This window comes from Gigantopelta aegis, chromosome 9 (assembly GCF_016097555.1).
Source record: "Gigantopelta aegis isolate Gae_Host chromosome 9, Gae_host_genome, whole genome shotgun sequence".
NCBI lineage: Eukaryota > Metazoa > Mollusca > Gastropoda > Neomphalida > Peltospiridae > Gigantopelta > Gigantopelta aegis.
Window position 1 is genome coordinate 73,495,348 of NC_054707.1, and position 21,209 is coordinate 73,516,556.

The window sequence follows — 21,209 nt, forward strand, 5'->3', positions numbered from 1 at the left end:
TTTTCCACACTGTCTAATGAATTTCCGATTAGATATGTACGAAAGTAGGTAGAGTAGACAGAAAGACGTGCACTGTGTTTGTATGTACATAGAACCAAGTTGCATCAAAATGAAACAAAATTTTAATCCATTTATACAATAAAATTATCCTTTTTTTTTCTTTTTTTGTTATTCTGTATATTTTGTCACAACACAAATATGTGGATAAAAAAGCCCAACTAAATTCAAAATTTTTATAAACTTTTAATATGTTATGCAACATTAAGTCTGGAGTGTGACATCTTATCAATAATCATTTCTTTAATTTTCCTTTTTTGGGGGACGATTCAAGAGCTTGTTTTCTTGGGGACTTTTCTTTCTGTTTAACTGGAACAGGACTCATTTTGGGGTCATTAGCTTTAAAACAAAATTCAGTTGATTGTTTGTCAAGCTTATTGTCTTTTCTCTTTCTTGTAGTTTTGTCATCACCAGACTTGGCTGAACTTTTATTTTCTTGCCCAGATCGTTTTAGTTTTTTCCTTGCTGATGGTAATTCAGTGTTGCCGTGTGTTTCGTTTTCTCCATCAGCCTTATTTTCAATTGTTATTGGAACCGTTTCTGTGATTTTTGTCTTTGGATGTCTTCGTTTTCTCTTTGGCGATGAAAAGTCTGTATCATTCCCAACTTCAAAAGCACTATTTTTGTCAATATTTTTATCATTTGTAGAAACTGTTTCTTCAACACTGTTTTCATTGTCAATCAACACCACTTCTTTTTGTTTCTTTTTCTGTTTTAGGGCTTTTTTCTTTGCTGGAGACTCATTCGAGTCACTTTCTACTTGAGATATTTTGTCTGTATCATCATTTTGTTTCTTTTTCTGTTTTACTGATATTTTCTCTGTTGAAGACATATTCAAGTCACTTTCTACTCGAGATATTTTGTCTGTATCATCATTTTGTTTCTTTTTCTCTTTTACTGATATTTTCTTTGTTGTAGACATATTCAAGTCACTTTCTACTTGATAATTTCCATCTGTATCACCTGAAGAGACTGTTTCCCCAGCAGTAGTTCGAATATCTGTCACCGACACAACTTTAACATTAACTTTTCTTGCAATTCGTCTTTTTTTCTTTGGCGATAACAAATCAGTGTCAGTCTCAGCTTCAAATTCTTCCTTTTCATTAACATCCACAACAGTTTCACCAATATTCTCGCTTTTTTCTAACATGGTTGCACTTTTTTTCTTTCTAGGCTTTCGTTGCTTTACTTTTATTTTTGGCAAACCCATTTTGTTATCATTGTCTTGAGTATGTGTTGCGTCTTCAGAGGGTAATTTTGGTGTATTGTCTTGCTTTCGTTTCTTCTTCTTTGGAGTTAAACTATTGTCCATATCTGAATCAGAAGTGACTCCTTTCTTCCCTGCTTTCTTTCTTTCTTTTGTTGCAGATTTGCCTCTTTGTTTCTTCTGCTTATCAAGTGTAGTCGCTGATGACTGTTTCTCCTTCAATTGTTTTTTGGATTTTTTCAATCCCTTTTTGGGGAAACTTTTTTCAGTGGAAGATGCTAAAATAAAATAATAAACATTGATGAGAACATTGATTTTTTCTTCTTTCTTTTTATGAATATTTAACATAATCTCCTACCTAAAAGTATTGCCTCCTTCCATACCCTTGGACTGCTGGACTGAATATTCCAAAAGCTAAAAGCCAATAAAAGGGTTATAATCTGATGGTCCAATGAACAACTTGGGGTACAGTGCATCACACTTCACCAGCAACAATTCATTAATGTACAGTCTTGCACCAAAGTAAAACAATGGACCAACAAGGTGTTAAGTGAGCTATCACAGTAAACATGTGGGTGTTTTAATGTCTGTTGTGTGATTTTGTTTTTGAAATCGGATTAGGTCCAAAATATACACCTTGGCCCCGTTCCAAGAAGTGATCTTAGCCTTAAGATCGCCTTAAGTGCATAGCTACATTATGCAATTAAGGTGATATTAGTGCAAAGATCGCTTCATGGAATGGGGCCCTGGAAATTAAGTAAGCACCACCCGAATTGTATTGCAGCCAAAAAGGCGCGAAGCAGTAGTTACCTATGCTGACGGAGTTTAAATCTGATCCTGATAAGTTTTTGAATACTCTGCATCTACTGGGTAATGTCCGAGATGGCATGAATAAATTACTTATGAGAACTGGCCTCTGTGGTGACATGGTTAAGCCATCGGACATAAGGCTGGTAAGTACAGGGTTCTCAGCTCGGTACAGGCTCCCACCCAGAGCAAGTTTTAATGACTTAGTAGGTAGGTTCAAGGTCACTACACACTGTTCTCTCACTAACAACTAACCCACTGTCCTGGATAACAGATAACTGAGGTGTGTGCCCAGTACAGTGTGCTTGAACTTTAATTGGATATAAGCACGAAAATAAATGAAATGAAAATATGAGAAGCATATTGGTGAAATACCAGCTCTGTAGTTAATTACCGTACTACAAATTTACAGTTTCTGTCTTTTTTTTCTAGTAAACATTAAATAATTGATGTAATGACAGTATCACTTGCTGTCAATGTTGATTTTTCAACATACTCCATATACACACAACATTAATTTCAGTATTTCATATCCACAAAATTTTCTAAATTACTTGCAAAGTATAAGCCACAAGAGTCAAAGCTAAGTTGTGCTTAATTAATTTCCAAGTATATATTATGGCATTCAACTTCCCATTACTGCTAAAAACATGGTGACTTGAATGAACTTAAGTCAACCCCCCCCCCCCCTCCCATTTCACAAAGCAGATTAAGGCCTGCTGTCAGTATTAACATTACCAGCAAACAAAGTTCATTACTGGTAGGGACAAGACGTTTTCATCATTGTGCCTAACATAACGCTAAATATGTTGTTAAAGGGACATAACCTAGTCATAAAACACCAACACATATTTTTGACTATTATAACCGTTTTTGATAACTTAAATCATACTTTACTTAGATTTTATTGTTTAGATTATGAATTTCCGTACATTCAAAGTATTTTTGGTCATCCTGGTGTTTTTAATATTACAAAATGCATTTCTCATATTTTTAAAAATGCATGTGCGTCTCAGAAGTGACAGTTATGGAGTCAAGTTTTAGTCTATTTTTAGAGGGTATTTCACCATTTTAAAGTCACAGACTCATGTTTCACTCAGTTGTAACTTCATCCAAATATATTACATGTTTGTAGATTAACTAAACTCAGTGTTAATTTTCACAGGTTGAAACTTGGGTCTGTCCCTACATTAAACAAACCTTTTTCCGTAGTTAAAGTGGGCATGGGCAGAAAGTCTCGTTTCCGTTCCATCTTGATCAACGAATCAACCAGAGTGTCATAATCATCACTGTCATCACCATCAGCTTCATCATCATCGGACAAGCCTGCAAACAAAAACATTATTTTTATGAGGGTTTTTTTTATTTCCCAAACTTAAATATAACATAATTTTTTTTTTATGATAACAACTTTTTAATGATAATTTTATGAGTAAATTAACATTATTTCATTTTTAAAATGTATTTTAATTTTCAAAATATGAAATTTGGGTCAGCTTCTTTGTTCCTAAGCTATTTTAAAATGTTCCTACAGAAATTGATTAAAGTTTTAAAAGGTTACTTCAAAACTTACAAAAAATAAAATCATACTTTTCGCTCCAGAATTAGGGCAAAATGAGTCATAGAAAGAGAAAAAGTTAAAGTTTGTTTTGTTTAATGACATCACTAGAGTACATTGATTTATTAATCATTGGATATGGGTTGTCAAACATTTGGTACTTTTCACAGTCTTAAGAGAGGAAACCTGCTACATTTTCTAAGTAGCAATGGATCTTTTATATGCACCATCCCTCAGACAGGATAGCACATACCACAGCCTTTGATATACCAGTCGTGATGCACTGGCTGGAATGATAAATAGCCCGAGCCAACCAACAGGGATCAATCCTAGACCAACCTTGCACTTTACCCCTTCATAAATAGAAAATGGAGAAAACTTGAGTGTTTTCTCTTTTATAGATACATTACCTGTCCTCAAACAAGTGCACCTCCCCACCACGCAAGTGGTCTGGTCCGAACATCCCAACAGCCAATGGGATGGCCTAAATTCTTCTACTGCATACTGCTCTCTAGTTCCGGTCACATGACTGTAACTTCCTTCTTTTTCCCTGAGCGCATCGCACGGAGAACAGGAAGCGGGGAGGCCCGGGCGGGATGAATCTTGAGGACAGGTAATGTATCTATAAAAGAGAAAACACTCAAGTTTTCTCCATTTCTATAGACATTACCTGTCCTCAAACAAGTGCAGCATTCAACAGATGGTGGTGGGTGCCGAGATCCGTAGATGCTTGTGATAACTCCCCAACCGGAAAGAGGCTGACTAGTGGAAGAATAAGGCCAACCTTGGTAAGCCCTCATCTTAGAGATGCCCGTCACAGACCAAAGCAGGTGATGTTAGTAACAACAACCAGAATGGTGGCATCCGTCAGCAGTGGCAGGTACGGCTCCTAGAACACATGGACCAGGAGGCGGAAGCCACATCTCATGCTGGTTCTGACAGGGTGGGAAGACGTAGCCACCAGGGATGCAGGTGTTAGGTAACCCTCACGTATTGAAGTGTTATAGTTTTTCAATAACAAGCGACAACCTAATGAGGTGCATCCGTCAGAACATTGAACAGAACAAGCCCCCCCGAGTGTTTTCTGTCTAGTACACCAAAGAACTGTTAGTTCAATAACGACAACAAATAACCACATGCAGTGCAGGGTAAAGGTTATCGAGACAAAAGTTCCGGCACCAGTGCGTGAACTGTGCAAAAGAACAAAAGTCTAAGCAATCCTCACCTGTTGATTCAGTGGACATCTCGGTATACAGCCCAGAATCAGACAGATATCAACGGCGACGAGGACGGCTTGTATTCAACAGAGTCTGTGCAGCAACAACCGGACCCAGATGATGGAACCCCTCAACGTCTTCTGTGGAAACATCCCTCAGATAATAGTTGGCAAAGATGGAGTCCCTAGCCCAGAAACAGCCAGTGATGATGTGCTGAATGGATGTGTTGCAGTGCAGGGACATCGTGGCAGCCAAGGCACGAAGTTCATGCGGATTGGAAGCAGACGGAGCAGGTAAACCCTCCTTCTGATAGGCGGTCAGGATAGACGACCGGATCCAAGTAGCCACCGTGTTCTTGGTAATATCCCTCAACCGACTCTGGTTACAGGAGAGGAAAAGTCTTTTGCGATGTTGTCGAAAAGATCTGGTCCTCTCGATGTACTGGTGCAGGGCTCTAACAGGGCACAACGCCAAGTCCTCAACGTCCGCCGGACCAACGATAGAGGAGAGGGCCTGCACAACATACGAGCGAGGCGCTTGGTCTGGTAACTGATTCTTTGCAATAAAGTTCATGAGTAACCCCAAGTTGACTGCACGCCGATCTCGGTGAAAACGTACCAAGTTCTGAGACACGGGCAGCCGTGGCGAAACCGAGTAAAAACACCGTCTTCCGTGTCAAATCTTGCAGGGAAGAGGACTCGATCGGCTCATAAGGTGCGGTCGATAACGCTCGTAACACCAGATTCAGGTCCCATCTTGGTGGCCGAAACCGGTGTACTTGATCTTCAAGGCGAAACCCTTTGATCATCTTATGGATCTCAGGAATACCCGATAACTTCGTTCCGGTAGTGACATCACGAACAGTAGCGATGACCGAAACGTACCCAGCGATGGTAGACCCCTTCAATCGTAAAGTGGTCCGCAGATACAGCAAAAAATCAGCAAGACGAGGTATCTGGATCGTCTGAGGTTTGAGTTTTTGCCGGACACACCATCAGTGAAAGCAAAGCCATCTGACGTTGTCAGCCGCAGTAGTAGATGATCTGTGCGCTTTCAAAATGGCCGCCGTAGACTGTGAAGAAAAACCTTTCTTCCTCAAACTCTTGGAGATAAAGTCCACGCGTGCAGTTGGAACAACTGCGGACGTGGATGGTATAGTCTTGACGTGGGATGCAGCAACAGATGATCCCAGTCTGGCAGCGGTAAAGGATGTGGATCGGCAAGACGTATTAGATCTGGATACCACATCCTGGATGGCCACATCGGAGCAATGAGCAACAGGCGACAATGGTACAGCTGAAACCTCTGCAGCACCCTTGGAAGGAGGATTGGTGGAGGAAAAGCGTACGCGTCCATCTGTTCCCAGCTGATGGCCAATGCGTCGAGATCCAGAGCTTCGGGATCCGGCACCGGAGACACATAAACCCTCAGCTGATGGTTGAATCGTGTGGCGAAAAGATCGATGTTTGGTGTCCAAAGTCTGTCGCACACCCATCGAAACGCTTCCGGATGGAGCATCCACTCCGTCGGCTGTGGAGACGACGGCTGGGACAATGTGTCGGCTAGTACATTGGAAACCCCTGGAATATGACGAGCCCGAAGTTGCAATGGAATTTCGTCGACCAGCTTGTAGAGACGATAAGTCAACTGCAGCAGACTGCTGGAGTGAGTTCCGCCCTGACGATTGATGTAAGCCGCCGCGGTAGTACTGTCTGTGGCCACCATGAGAGAGGCTTCCGTCAACCTCTGTCGCCAATGAAGGATAGCGTAGTAGACTGCCAACAACTCCAACAGGTTGATGTGGAGTCCGAGTTCGCCGGGAGACCACAGCCCTGAAGTAGTCTGGTTGCTTAGATGGGCTCCCCAACCTTCCAGTGATGCGTCGACGAACAGGTGATGAGTGGCTATGAAGGCCCGCATAGAGACACCTTCTATGACGTTCGATCGGAGCTGCCACCACTGCAGGCTGGAGCGTAGATCGTCCGGGAGTAAGATGATCAAGTCCGGATTGTTGAAACGAACAAACGGGTTGAGAAACATCTGCAAGCGCCGCAACTGGAGACGACCTCTGAGTGTCAAATCCTGGGCAGAAGTGAGGAGACCCAGGAGACTCTGCCAACCGCGGAAGGTCATTGGAGCGGTGAGGGCTATGGCAATCATGGTCTGGATCTTCTCCCAACGGTCTAAAGGAACTTGAACGAGGCCCAGGTCGGGTCGAAGCCAAGCGCCTATGAACTGTAGAGACTGCGTAGGAGCCAGTCGAGATTTCTCGATGTTGATAATCCAACCCAACTGCTTGAGAAAGTCCATGATGAAGACAACATGTGCAGTCAGCCCTGTCTTGCTGTGACATCTCATCAGGCAATCGTCGAGGTATGGGTAAAAGGATATACCTCTGCGATGCAGGAAGCGTGACATCGGAGTCGTGATTCTGGTGAACAGCCATGGCGCTATGGATATCCCAAAGGGCAGGACTGTCCATTCGTAATGCCGACCCTGTAGCACAAACCGCAGGTAGTGATGGAAATCGGCATGCATCGGAACGTGCAGGTAGGCGTCCTTGAGATCTAGCGAGGCAAGCCAATCCCCCGGTCTGATCACGGCTATGACATCTCGCAACGTTAACATCTTGAAGGTCGGAGGAGGAGACAGGTAGTGATCGTTGAAGACCGCCAAGTTGTGAATCATTCGCAGCTCTGGAGAATCTTTCTTTGGTACGAGAAAGATGTCCGAGTAAAAGCCGGGTGTTAAGTGTGCTTCCGAAATGCTGCGAACGGCTCCCTTCTCCACCAGCTTGTAGACGGACTCCCGTAGAACCTTGACTTGCGCGACGGAATGCCGCGGTTCTCGAGGTGAAGTGGTCAATGGAGGGATGGCAGACAATTGCAGACGATACCCTGTCTTCAAGATCGACGTGACAAACGGATCTTGGCAAAGTGTCTGCCAGTTTCGCCAATAACGGCGAAGTCGACTTCCGACCATGGATCTTCCGACCGGTGTGGTACACACCGGAAGCGTCAAAACCGAATAGTTGTTCTGGTTCAAAATCAGGGGCGGGTGTAGGTTGAAGCAATCTGAGCAGTCCACGATCTGTTGGCTGGCGTCAACGTCGACCAGGCTTCCCCTGGGTCCGAGCTGGCGGACCGGATGGTTGTCTGACCGGAAACCGTCGAGAAGGTTGACCTCGAAAGGAACCTTTCCAGCGCTTAGATGGTGGTTGTGGTGTGAATGTAGACTTCCAACGTCGAAATAAGTTGCAACGCTTTGACAGTTGCTGTCGACTGTTGGTCCTTATCATTGGCCTTCACCACCTCAGAAACTTTGCCTGCAAACAGCTTCGTTGCGGACCACGGTTGAGCTAATAGCTCCTTCTTATGCTGGAAATCCAAAGTGGATTTTTTCAGATAAGCCTGGTGACGGTATTGCATCAACATCGAAGACATCGAAGTCACCGAAGACGTCAGGAAAGCTAGCATCTGCGCCGATTGCTGAAACAGCGCGTAGCACCGTGCATCTTTTGCCTGGGTGGCCATCGCAGCAAGGAAAACGTCCAAGTAAGATAACACAAACAAGCAACGTCTCTGGGCAGTATCCATGGCTTGTACTTGTTTGTCCGTCAAATCCATGGTTGACGACTTCCCAAGACGGTGAACATCTTCATCCAAAGACGGAGCTCCATCTGTAAAGGGCATGTCAAACACCGGATACATACGGTGACCCCAAGACGGGAAGGCGACGAAAGACGCTGTGTCTTTAAAAGTGCGGTCTAAATCTGTCGCCACCTCAGATACGAGTGTACCGGCTGCCAAGGAACGGATCACCACATCAGTCGCTATCATCGGTGTCGGTCCCTTCTTGGACGGCGTTGGTGGATGTGGCAAGGACGGCAACATGTCATAGACGGCCGCCAAGCAATCCCTCATATTCATATGGTCAGGAGATTCAGGCTCATCAATGATGGAAACCGCTGTAGGCGCTGCATCTCCAAAGTCTCAAAGCACTCGAGCACAGGCTAATCGATCTGCCGAAGCAGAAGTCACTGGTGAACCGGACCGTGGACGGTCCCGTCGAGAACCCTCTGAAGCCTCAATAGAAGGTCTGCGCTGCTGATCCACGGAACCCGTAGGGAGCCGTGCAGGTCGTGGCGAACGGCTACGGGCCCGGCTCCGGTCCCGGCTCCGCTGCGCCGAAGATGACTTCCCCGCTGAAGATCAGTGATCCTTGGAGGCCGTGGAACGTCTAACTGATTGAGTCGGCTTGTCAGAGGGCTGCATAGGAACCGCAGGCCTGTCATCGGAAGTCTTGCGTCCTGGAGCCGCACCCCCCGAAGAGGGGACTTGAACCGGACCTGACCCCAAACCTGCCGGTTCTGGTAAGGCCGCCATCGACGCCATGGTCTCTTTCAGCATAGTGGGTAGCATCGAACGTAATACATCTGCTACGGAGTCCGCAATTGACGGCGAAGATTCCACTTTCTTGGCTCTCGCCGACACCACCTTCAAGTAAGCCGCGAAGTCGACAGTAGACAGGCCCGAACACAGGTCGCATCTCGAAGAGAGGCTACAAGGAACACGGCAACCCGGACATAGATCATGAGGGTCGCCGCCTGCAGTGAACTTTTTACAGCGTAAACACGCTCGTACCTGTCTCTGAACATTAACATCCGACATGATAATAAGTTTTCAATCTGTGAAAGAGAAAGAAAAAGAATCCATGACACAAACACAAAGCCGGTCAACAAAGACGCCATTTTGCAATGGCGTCCGACACGACAACCGGCAATATAATAACATTTCATGTAATTAACACTTGGCAAGTCAAGCGAAATACGCGAAAAACATACGAAAGCTAACAAAAGCTAACGAAATAAGGTGAAAAAACATTCCACCCAACACAAGCCAGTCAATACAGACGCCATTTTGCAAATGGCGTCCGACACGACAACCGGCAATATAACAACATTTCATGTAATTAAACGCTTGGAAAGTCAAGCGAATACGCGAAAAGACACATACGAAAGCTAACGAAATTAAGGTGAAAAACATTTCACCCAATACGAATACAAAACCAAAGGTCTTATAAAAAAAGTTGACTCCAAACAGAGCCAAGCAAAAAGACGTCCAGACCCTTTAGCGAAGAGAAAAAGAAGGAAGTTACAGTCATTTGACCGGAACTAGAGAGCAGTATGCAGTAGAAGAATTTAGGCCATCCCATTGGCTGTTGGGATGTTCGGACCAGACCACTTGCGTGGGGGGGAGGTGCACTTGTTTGAGGACAGGTAATGTCTATAGAAAAGCAAGTAAGTCATTAATGATGTAGGTTATTAACTTTATCCTGTGAAAGTAAGTATGAAGAACTAGAGAGGTTTACTGAGAACAAATTCAAAAGGTGAAAATAACAACACCGAAGGGAGATTAATATCTTACTCTTGTGAGTGCTCTTCCACTGAGCTATGTCACTCTCTAACAACTAAGGGCGGGACATGACAAGGACTGGGATGTGGAGGTGGACAGCAAAAGAAGTTGAAAGATAGGAGTTGCCAGATCGGGAAGAAATGAGATGGAATTCAAAGGAGAGAAAGGAAAGGGGGCAGTGGGATAAAAAAAACAACCAAAAAAAAACTAAGGGCAGGACGTAGTTCAGTGGTAAAGCACTTACCTGACGTGCAGTCAGTCTAGGATCAATCCCAGTCAATGGGCTATTGGGCTATTATTCGTTCTAGCCCGTGCTGGTATATCAAAGGCCAATGATTAATCAATCAATGTGCTCTAGTGGTGTTGTTAAACTAAACAAACTTTACCTTTCCTCTCTTAAGACTATATGTCAAAATTACCAAATGTTTGACATCCATTAGCCGATGATTAATAAATCGATGTGTTCTAATGGTGTCATTAAACACAACAAATCAACTCTCCCGAAACTTAAGAGAATTAAACCGAGTTTCATGATTCTGAGATCATGTTCTTTCATACCAAGAGGCATCCTGCATGTGCTTTCTTTCACTGACGTGCTAGGGGAGTTTTCTGGAGGTGAATCTTGCATTAAAACTGAACGATGGCGCCGTGACCTCGACTGTTTTACCATTCCAGAGAATGCCTTAGCCTTGAGCTTAGCTGCATTGCTCATGGATGGTTCCTGAAATCAAAATGAAAATATATGGTTGGATGAATTGCAGAAGTATTTATAAACTTGTTTTAAGTAAAATTAACATGTTTATTTCTAATCAGGAATTTTAATAAGTGTCCAGTTGGGTTTATCTGAACTCCTATGTAAACAATACGTGCATGTAAGTCACAACTTATGTTATTTCAGGAATTTTAATAAGTGTCCAGTTGGGTTTACCTGAACTCCTATGTAAACAATACGTGCATGTAAGTCACAACTTATGTTATTTCAGGAATTTTAATAAGTGTCCAGTTGGGTTTACCTGAACTCCTATGTAAACAATACGTGCAAGTAAGTCACAACTTATGTTATTTCAGGAATTTTAATAAGTGTCCAGTTGGGTTTACCTGAACTCCTATGTAAACAATACGTGCATGTAAGTCACAACTTATGTTATTTCAGGAATTTTAATAAGTGTCCAGTTGGGTTTACCTGAACTCCTATGTAAACAATACGTGCATGTAAGTCACAACTTATGTTATTTCAGGGTTTTATTTCTAAAATTTGACTGTGACGCCCATGGCTTTGACTATGGGAACTTTTGTGTCGTTTTACAAATCAAAAGATGGAATTTTTATCTTATTAAACCAAGTCAGATTTTAAAAGAGTAATACTATACATATATATGTACTTTTATTTATTCAAAATAATATATCTATTTTGCATTATGAAATGTTATAGGTGAGGGAACGGGTCTTTGTCAAGTCTTACATATTGATTTCAAAATATAATCTGTATATAATAATAAACAAAACGAATATCTACATTCAGATTGGGAATGTTTTAGTCCAAAGTTGGGAATAGAAAATGACATAATCTTTTGTGAATGGTGGGGAATGATGCCGATTATCGGAGTCTAGAAACATGAGTGATAAAACCTTGTATTTGCAACAAAAATCAATACTCCAAAATCTATACATGTATCCAATACCATGACTGACTCATTATACAGGTAAATAAATATAATAATAATAAAATTAGGAATAGACCCTAAAATCATTATCAACTAGCTAGCCCATTACTAGAATTAACAACACATTATAAACAAAGGTGTCTTCAATATTCTTACAAATGTTGGATCCTCTTCGTCTGAGAGTTCAAGTAGTGACCTCTTTTGCTGCAACTGAAATGAAATATTTATAGGATATTAAACGATCTTCCATTTTGTATTATGTTTATGTCCCGGGTGACAATGAAAATTATTTCATGAGGGACATAAACATGATACAAAATGGTAGCGAGTTAAATATCCTATTTATTACCCATAATCGATCTTAATTTATATCACTCATCTCGTTTCATTGACGTTCCTGTAAGGTTGTGCGCCAATTGATAACGTCATCGTGTGATGTTAAAAGTGGGACATATCACTTTGATATCTACCAAAATATTTTTAACCATAAGGGTAATGAATAGAGATTATTACACGAGCTTGTGTGTCGTACTGATTTTATGAAACAAATGTCAGGATTTTTGTATTGTTCGAGAGAGAGAGGGAAGGCAATACATAAATCCTGACACAAGCTTCATAAAACCAGTACGACTCACACATGAATGGGATAATTTCTTAATTATTGTTATTTTTATATATAAATATTGAGGACCATCTCAAAATGTTTCATTAACAACTAGGAGATGATGAAATGATGTCATATTTCAAATGCACAGTTTGAGTTAGGAATTAGGAAGCAACATCATGTTATGATGTCACTTCCACAAATTATGTCATTACACTTATTATTACACATGTGATTTGTATGGTTTTTATTAACTTAGTTATGATGGATCATGTGGATAATAAAAATCAATATCAATCATTAGAGTTAGACTATATGTATTTCTAAAGAAATCAATAGGTATTTTGACTTGATATAAAACAATAGTACTGAAGAAAAATGCAATTAGCTTGTAAGACATTAAAACTACTGCCCCCAATAAAAAATATCTATTACAAACTCTGTTTTAAGTTTTTCTCTGAACATACCTGTTGCTTCAATTTTGTCAGCTTTTCATTATGACTTTCCAGTCGGCTAAAAAAACAAAAAGACAAAGACAAATAAAAAACAACTGGACATAGTCTTAGCAAGGAAACCCACTACATTTTTCCATTAGTAGCAAAGGATCTTTTATACGCACCATCCCACAGACAGGACAGCAAATACCGCTGCCTATCAGTCATGGTGTACTGGCTGGAACGAGAAATAGCCCAATGGGCCAGACATGGATCAATCCTAGACTGACTGCACATCAGGTGAGCGCTTTTCCACTGGACTAATTCCCGCCTTTAGCTAAGATAGGTATTCATCAGAATAACAGTTATGTGCACTGTCAACAATGGACATGAAAACCTTTTTTTAACTATGTCTACTGGATCTGTAACAAAATTATATTGATCTAACTAGCAATAAGAAACCTGCTGCCACCATACAGGCGGATAAGACAAGAAAAAGTTAACAGACGGACAATGCCATACCATAATATGACCCATCATAGACGGGCATATAATAAAAAAAAGGGGGTCCAACCAAAGGGGATTGATCTTGCAACCCACTGTACTTCAAGCGGGGCTCTACCACTGAACTGCATCCTGCCTCATAATGGGAGGGTGAAAATATATTTGAATTTTTAAACAAATATCTAACCCTGATGGTTTTCAATTACATAAGAAGTACAGGTAAAGACTTTTGAGAATCACAGATGAAAACATCTTTCAGAACGTGACATTAAACAAATTGAGGGAAGTGATTATGGGTTGCCATTTCAGATAATACCACATTGATACCAAATAAATCACGGAGAACTAAAAATCAGGGCTTCTAGAATTGTTAACAAATCCACTAGCCATAGGATCAGTGATTTTAAAAATGTACTAGCCATGATTAAAAATCCACTAGCCCTACTTTAAATAAATACAATTTTACTAATAGTAATAATCGGATATGTCACCTAAAGAAGGACATAGAGCTTAAAAACCCTTACATTTGGGGGGGGAGGGGGGGGGGGGCTGGGTGAGTGGGCAGGATATTCATATTTACAATATAGACTTAAATGCAGCATTTGATAACTTTTTGTTTCACTAGCCATCGGGCAAGGTGATAGAAGTTATTTACTAGCTCAACATTGAATATCACTAGCCATGGGAGTGGGGATACTATAATCTAGAAGCCCTGTAAAAATTACTCTTCTTGAACCAGTCTCAGGGGAGTGATGGAATGCGAGACTGATAGCTCTGCTCTGATCTTTGTCCATATGAAAAACAAAACTACTAACTTTGTGGAAGAAATTATCATTGCTGGAGTGTGAAACCCACTTTATACTTTTATTGATGTTTTAAAATTAGGTTGCTTTCAAGTTATACTCTTGTTTTGGTAATGTTCTGCAGAACGAATGTACAGCTAGAAAAAGGTAAACAAACCTCACTATGCTGTCTACAAGTTTGCTTTGTATCATGTCCAGGGACCTGGCAGGACGCTCAGCATCTGGTCCAGCTAAGCTTATTTTAATCTTCTCATACTGAGTATGCACAGCAGACAGTTCCTGTAAAAACATTACCATAAGAGCTCATCATACATGTAAATCATATGCAACTACACACACACACAGACAGACAGAGCCAGAGACAGAGACAGAGACAGAGACAGAGAGAGAGAGAGAGAGAGAGAGAGAGAGAGAGAGAGAGAGAGAGAGAGAGAGAGAGAGAGAGAGAGAGAGAGACAGAGACAGAGAGAGTGCATCTGTATATACAACCTAAAAGGCTGGTAAATAAGCACTGTTTAAAAATTACTTTTGAAACTAATTAAGAAAAAAATAAATTGGAAATGAAAAACTACATGTACTAATGAAAAAAAAGAGAGGTACTAATGAAAAAAAAGAGAGATAATTTTCAGCATAGTCTTAAAACTAACTCCACTACACAGAAGCATAACACCCTGAGTACTATACTGATTATATTTCAAAATAAAAGGCTTATACACCAGTCTCATGTGCATGAAATGTACTGAGGGAGTGTATCAAGACCATGGGGAGCAAAGTTTCTAAGAGGTTCAGGTCATGCTTCTCCTGAAAAAATATTTTTCAAAAAAGAAAATTTGTTTTTGCAGGGGAGGTTGACCTCTATTTACCTCCACATGTTCCTGTATCCCAAAGTAACGATGGAGCAGTGATGGCAGTTACCAGGATATTAAGACAAGCCTGGATAGTTAGTTTCTTTTGTTTAACACCACCACTAGAGCACAATGATTTATTAATCATCGGCTATTGGATGTCAAACATTTGGCAATTTTGACTTATAGTCTTGGAGAGAAAACCTGTTCCATTAGTAGCAAGGGATCTTTTATATGCACCATCTGACAGACATGATAGCACATACCACATCCTTTGGTATATCAGTCGAGGTGCACTGCCTAGAGCAAGAAATATCTCCTACAAGTGTAAAAGTCAGTACCTCCAACACATTAGCTGAAAACATAGTCTGTAGACATCCTTGAGTCTCTTTCAACTCATCGGGCATCTCACTGCTCACAACAGTCTCCACCGTGTCCCCAGACCGTGGGTAAACCTGAACAAGAAGAAAAAGGAATTTATAAAATGTAATTCAAATAAAGTTTCAATTATAAAATTAATCCAGATACAATGTATAAGCACACAAATTATTGGATTACAAAAAAATGAAATTACTTTCAATCACCTGATGTACACATGCAGACTGCAAATTTAGCATGATTTCATGCTTCCGCAAATTCCACATTTTGAGTCGGAAGAGATCTCAAAAATATCATTATTAAATCATGTTTATGATTCTAGTGGAATTCTAAAAACAAAATCCCCAAATTCAACACCTGACATGACTATAAATAATCTTTTTTTTGTTTACAATCAAGCAACAAAACAACTCAAGCACAAGTAATAAAACGGACTTCAACATTATATAATATAACAACAGATGAAGGCGGATTCTTAATATTTTAACACTGCATTTGAGGATCATAGGTAAATAATTTCAATAAAAAAATGATTACCAAATAGAACTAGAAGATCTGTGTCCAAATTTGAAGGGAAATCAAGCTGATGGGTGAGAAATGTTATTACTCATTAAAGTATTACGTCATTTCAATTCTGTTGTTGATATATTCAATGCAATATGTTTTGTGCAAATGAACACAAACACATTCTGATGGTATTCATAATTTTAATATAAAAAGTTTCTTTGTTTTGTTTAATGACACCACTAGAGCACATTGATTTACTAATCACTGGCTATTGGATGTCAAACACTTGATTATTCTAACATAGTAGTAGAGAGGAAACCTGCTACATTTTTCCATTAGTAGCTAGGGATCTTTTATATGCACCATCCCACAGACAAGATGGCACATACCACAGCCTTTGATATACCAGTCGTGGTGCACTGGTTGGAAAGAAAATAACCCAATGAGACCATCGACGGGGATCGATCCTAAATTGACCGTGCATTAAGCAAGCGCTTTGCCACTGGGCTATGTCCCACACCTAATTTTAACATATGCAAAATATTATAACCATTAAACTTGAAATCAATCAAGGTACAGTACTTAGGCAAACCTCTATGTTTCAGGGGAGCTATCGCTCTCTTTTCTCCATCACTCCCCTGAAACACATTCAAGGAGAGTCATTTTTAGATCACGTTAACATGTAAATGTATATGGTATGACTATGGTAATGATACTAACTGTATATCTTAAATGGCTTCCAATGATCTAAGTGAGGGGAGCATTTAATTAATCACTCTCCTCAATATTTTTCCAACTGATCAAGGTCCATTTAGGACATCAGAGATTACATGTAGATCTAAGTAATGATAAAGAGATGGTAGTAGCAAATTACCTGTTTTGAAGTTGCCACAAAGAGGAATGCATGTTTGAAGAGTAGTTTCTGAAAACAAAAATCGACATCCAGATGTTTCTGACTCTTTGCATCTTCCTGAAATTCCAGTATCTGCTTCCACTGATCCAGTGTCACACGGATCTGTTTAAAACAATAAACAATAAAATAAATTATACATTGTAACACATATGGTAGTGATAATCACTTTGTAGATCTATGTGGTACAGGACTACACTAGAAATGCTATTGCTAACAGCACAAAATATTGCATTATTTTTACTTTCCATAACAATAATTACTACATACTGATGCTCAAAAGAAAGTATATTACAGAAACATTTTTTATCTGAAATTCCACATTTCACCCCTGATGCTGTTTGTGAACTCAGTGTTCACATTTGATGGTAACTATTGTGTAGACCAGTATTCATATCTTGTCAAATGTTTAAATTTTGGAAATACAACACTTGCATCAACGTGTGTTTTGTGTAGTTTTTACTATTTCAAAAAAAGTATTGATATACATTTTTTTTTTTGTCACTATATTTAGTACATCTCTTTGAAATTTGAGATTTTCAAAATGGATTAACAATTTTATGAACTCTTAAGACTCATATGCATATAGACTGGAGGTGGTGCATGCATTCAGTCCGGCTAAAACAAATAATACACTGGTTTCAATGAGAGCATCCAGACTGGATGCATGCAATGTGTCTATGTGTAAAATGCATGCAGCCAGCTGCAATGAAATAATCACATATGCCCAAAACACAAGCCCTAGATGTATCAGACACAACAGTCGGTTTGCACGCATGCTCCACATCCGGATGATTCTTATTTTAAGCAATATTTAATATTAATTCTAAAAGTTTGAAAAGCCATTATATGCCCATTGGATATTATAACTGTATACATGTAAGCAAACTGATACCTTAGATCTGGGAAAACACAGCTGAGTGAAATACAGTCCATATATCAAGTATAATCCTCCAACTCGAACTTGGAAGTTGTATGGCGGCAGGTAATACGAAATAGCTCTATAAACATGTTTTACTTTAGTAAATGACATGTACATATGAATGTATTATAACTGTATACATGTAAGCAAACTGATACCTTAGATCTGGGAAAACACAGCTGAGTGAAATACAGTCCATATATCAAGTATAATCCTCCAACTCGAACTTGGAAGTTGTATGGCGGCAGGTAATACGAAAGAGCTATGTGGAAACATTCATCCATGAACTGAAATAGAAATGTCACTTTTCCTGTAGCTCTATAAACATGTTTTACTTTAGTATATGACATGTACATATGAGCAGTTGGTAGATAATACATTAAATGCCCATAGGCATCTATCCATGCCTCTCTTCGTTTATCACTCAGTTGTTGGGATGAAATGAAAATAGCTGATTACTAAATGGAAAGCAATATATTCATGAGTGTTAATGGAATTAGACAGACTAGTGGATTAAAAGCTATTTATTATTAAAGTGGGGTGAATATTTTAACCAAAGAAAAAAAAGAAATAAAGAAATGTTTTACATGTGTATTTAATGATACTCTTAACACATTTTTTATACACTGTTCTATGGCATCTGACATGGCTAAGGACCACAAAGATGATAGGAAAGTTAAAATCTGCTGCCACTATTCTGTGAGCTATTATTTTCAATTAGCAGCAAAGTACATTTTATATGCATCATCCTAATCATAAATGCAGGGGACAATATTTCGAATCTGAGGTAACCAGAAGTCGGTTCACGTGGTTTTTACCTAGGTAACCAATTGTTCGGTTATGTGAATTATATTTGCGTAGGGTCTCAAAATTACAATACTTAACTGTATAATGAACGTCCTGTAATCATGAAGTTTGCAAGTTTTAATTTTTGAATGTCTACAGGTCATGACTTAACTGATTTGCGGCTCGCGTAAATTTAATTTTACGTAACCAAAACGCGAACAGAATGGCAGTTCGCGTGAAATATTGTGCATTGCTAAAATGGCGGGGGAATTTGGAAGGTTGTCGTTGTCGGAAGATTTATTTTGTTAATAATGATGCAAGTACTTCAATTGGGATTTAGTGAGTATGGTAGGTTATACATTTTTGGGTTGTGTGTCCATTTGTTGCACTATTTCAGTTGAGAAACAGTTGAAACATGGTGCCACAAGTTTTGAATACCAGCTATATATAGCAGGGTTTCTGCCAGAGGGTAAAATGGGTATGGTGCCATACCCAGATGTTTTGGCAAATGTTTTTTCTTTAAAGTTAACCTTTTGACAAAATTAATTACTCTTATCATTAATGTATGATTTTCTTAACCTAACCCTACACTTAACCCATTTTCTTTCTTGGGGAGGCCTCCCATACCCCTTGTTGACTGTGGTTGCATTCAATTCCATAGTGCCATACCCAAATATTTCTTTCTGGCAGAAACACTGTATAGGGTAATGTAACAAATTTCGGATGTACAAAGAACCACACTATCTACATCCGTTCGAACTAGCATCTACCCAGACAAAAGGGATAGAAATAAGCAGAATTTTTCACTAGTCCACCCGACAAGTACATCTAGAAATCTACTTGTCCACTAATATTTTCACTTAATGTCCAAATAAATGTTTTGTTTTATTCAAGTACAAGGACCATATTTTTGACTGCTCAAAATAAAACTGCATTGAAATTTTTTACTTGTCCATTGGATAACCACTGGGGTACATTTTGCTTGTCAGAGCAAATTTTCTGGACAAATGCTTACCGTATACGCAAATATGTTCGCGAATAAAATATACCGTGGAAATCGCGAACACGTTGATAGCACCGCGAATTTAAATATGTGCAAACTTATTTCGGATTTGGTAAAATATTATTTCCCTTATAATATATAGTCTTATCTCTACATGCTCAACCCATATCAGAATCAAGCAGAAGTCTGTACGGTCACGAGATTCTGTAAACCTGCATGGTCACGTGATTCTGTAAAACTGCATGGTCACATGGATTTGATCGAAGTCTGTTGTTACGTAATCTCAGTTTTGTTTGTATTCTTTGTAACTTTGAATGGAAGTTTGTGGGTACCACCAATAATTAAAAGTTATTTCTTGTGATATTTGCGTTTTTCAATTTTCTGTATCGCATGTGCGTGTTCCATCGATAACATGACAATAGTCTTATCAGACATACATACAATATTGACGTTTTGCCGACAGCATGGTGAACATGTCCAAGTGTGTGCGTGAAATCGTCATTGAAAAGAGTTTGGCAAATGAAATATGGGTAATTTTGATTATATTATTGGAGGACACAGTCGCAAAAATAATTCCTTGCAAAAATGTAAAATGAAAGCCCGATCACAAATTATTTTAGCTGCGAAAATATTTGTGTATACGGTATATCGAACATTAGACAGGATAGAACATATTACCTGTAAAACACTGGTTGGAACAAAAAATAGTGTTAGTACTAGCCTACAGTACAGGCTACAGTCAAGGTTTACTGTGTGATGAATTACCTAATGTTAAGCTCCAAAACCTATGTTAACAATATTTGTACCTCTCTGACTTCTCTGTCATTTTGCCTCCCAGCACACAACATGGAAAACTTCATTTTTCGCCATACCTCGGCAAATTGTTCATAACGAACAGTTTCAGTTTCTGTGAAGCTTTTTAAAAGATTTTCAAAATCAAGCCTAACACCAGAATTTGGGTGTTGTCTCTTTACACTTTGTCGACCACTGGGCATTTTAGTTGTTTTAAATTAGTAAGTAACCCCACAGAGTCTCAACGTTACAGTATACATGCATAAAAAGACTTTGCAATGAATTTTACACTCCCCAAGTTTGGTAACCCGCCATGTTTTAAGTTACACTTCCGTCTTGAACTTATGCATTAAATAAACATATCTTATTGTTTTAGCTAAAATATATTGAAAATGTTTGTGTTACATAGTATAATAATTATCAAAAGATCCGCTTGATAATGCGTCAAGAAATATTATTGAATACGATATTATGAAATTTGTTATAAGCGACCTTCGTCCATTTATAAGCTCGGCCGATCCATTCCGAGTACGTCCGAGGTATAATTCGTAAAATCAGCCGAGTGATCCCGAAGTATTCCGAATGACAACACTCACATTATGCTATCTAGCCAACTGCTTTTGGCACTGAGCATTGCCACTGGTGTTCTCGAATATCATTTTCCAAATTTAGAAAACGGTTACAAAAAGAGGCTCAGCAGTTTAACGCATTATGTGATTTGGTTTAGACATTCCAGGATTAATAAGGACTATTTTTGGAATCCTGTGATCATCAATATGTTTTAAATTGTTCAGGTG

The 21,209-nt window shown here is 39.5% G+C and overlaps 1 protein-coding gene across 1 annotated transcript; it reads right to left on the reverse strand.

Moving 5' to 3' along the window:
- Positions 1 to 227: 227 nt before the first annotated feature.
- LOC121380395 (eukaryotic translation initiation factor 5B-like) lies at positions 228 to 20,832 on the reverse strand. The gene is made up of 10 exons (XM_041509190.1): positions 20,427 to 20,832; positions 17,990 to 18,118; positions 16,874 to 17,014; positions 15,456 to 15,569; positions 14,427 to 14,548; positions 12,996 to 13,041; positions 12,081 to 12,134; positions 10,819 to 10,981; positions 3,272 to 3,397; positions 228 to 1,542 (listed from the first exon to the last, which is right to left on the reverse strand). Exons 1-10 carry the CDS (start codon positions 20,613 to 20,615, stop codon positions 293 to 295), a joined length of 2,334 nt encoding a protein of 777 aa, XP_041365124.1. The 5' UTR covers positions 20,616 to 20,832; the 3' UTR covers positions 228 to 292.
- Between the last annotated feature and the right edge of the window lie 377 nt (positions 20,833 to 21,209).

Excerpts from the sequence above, each read along its gene's own strand:
- LOC121380395 (XM_041509190.1), bottom strand. The coding sequence starts at position 20,615 with ATGCCCAGTGGTCGACAAAGTGTAAAGAGACAACACCCAAATTCTGGT. Across the intron at positions 12,135-12,995 it reads TGACAAAATTGAAGCAACAG|TTGCAGCAAAAGAGGTCACT; the intron begins GTATGTTCAGAG and ends ATTTCATTTCAG. Across the intron at positions 1,543-3,271 it reads CACTTTAACTACGGAAAAAG|CATCTTCCACTGAAAAAAGT; the intron begins GTTTGTTTAATG and ends ATTTTATTTTAG.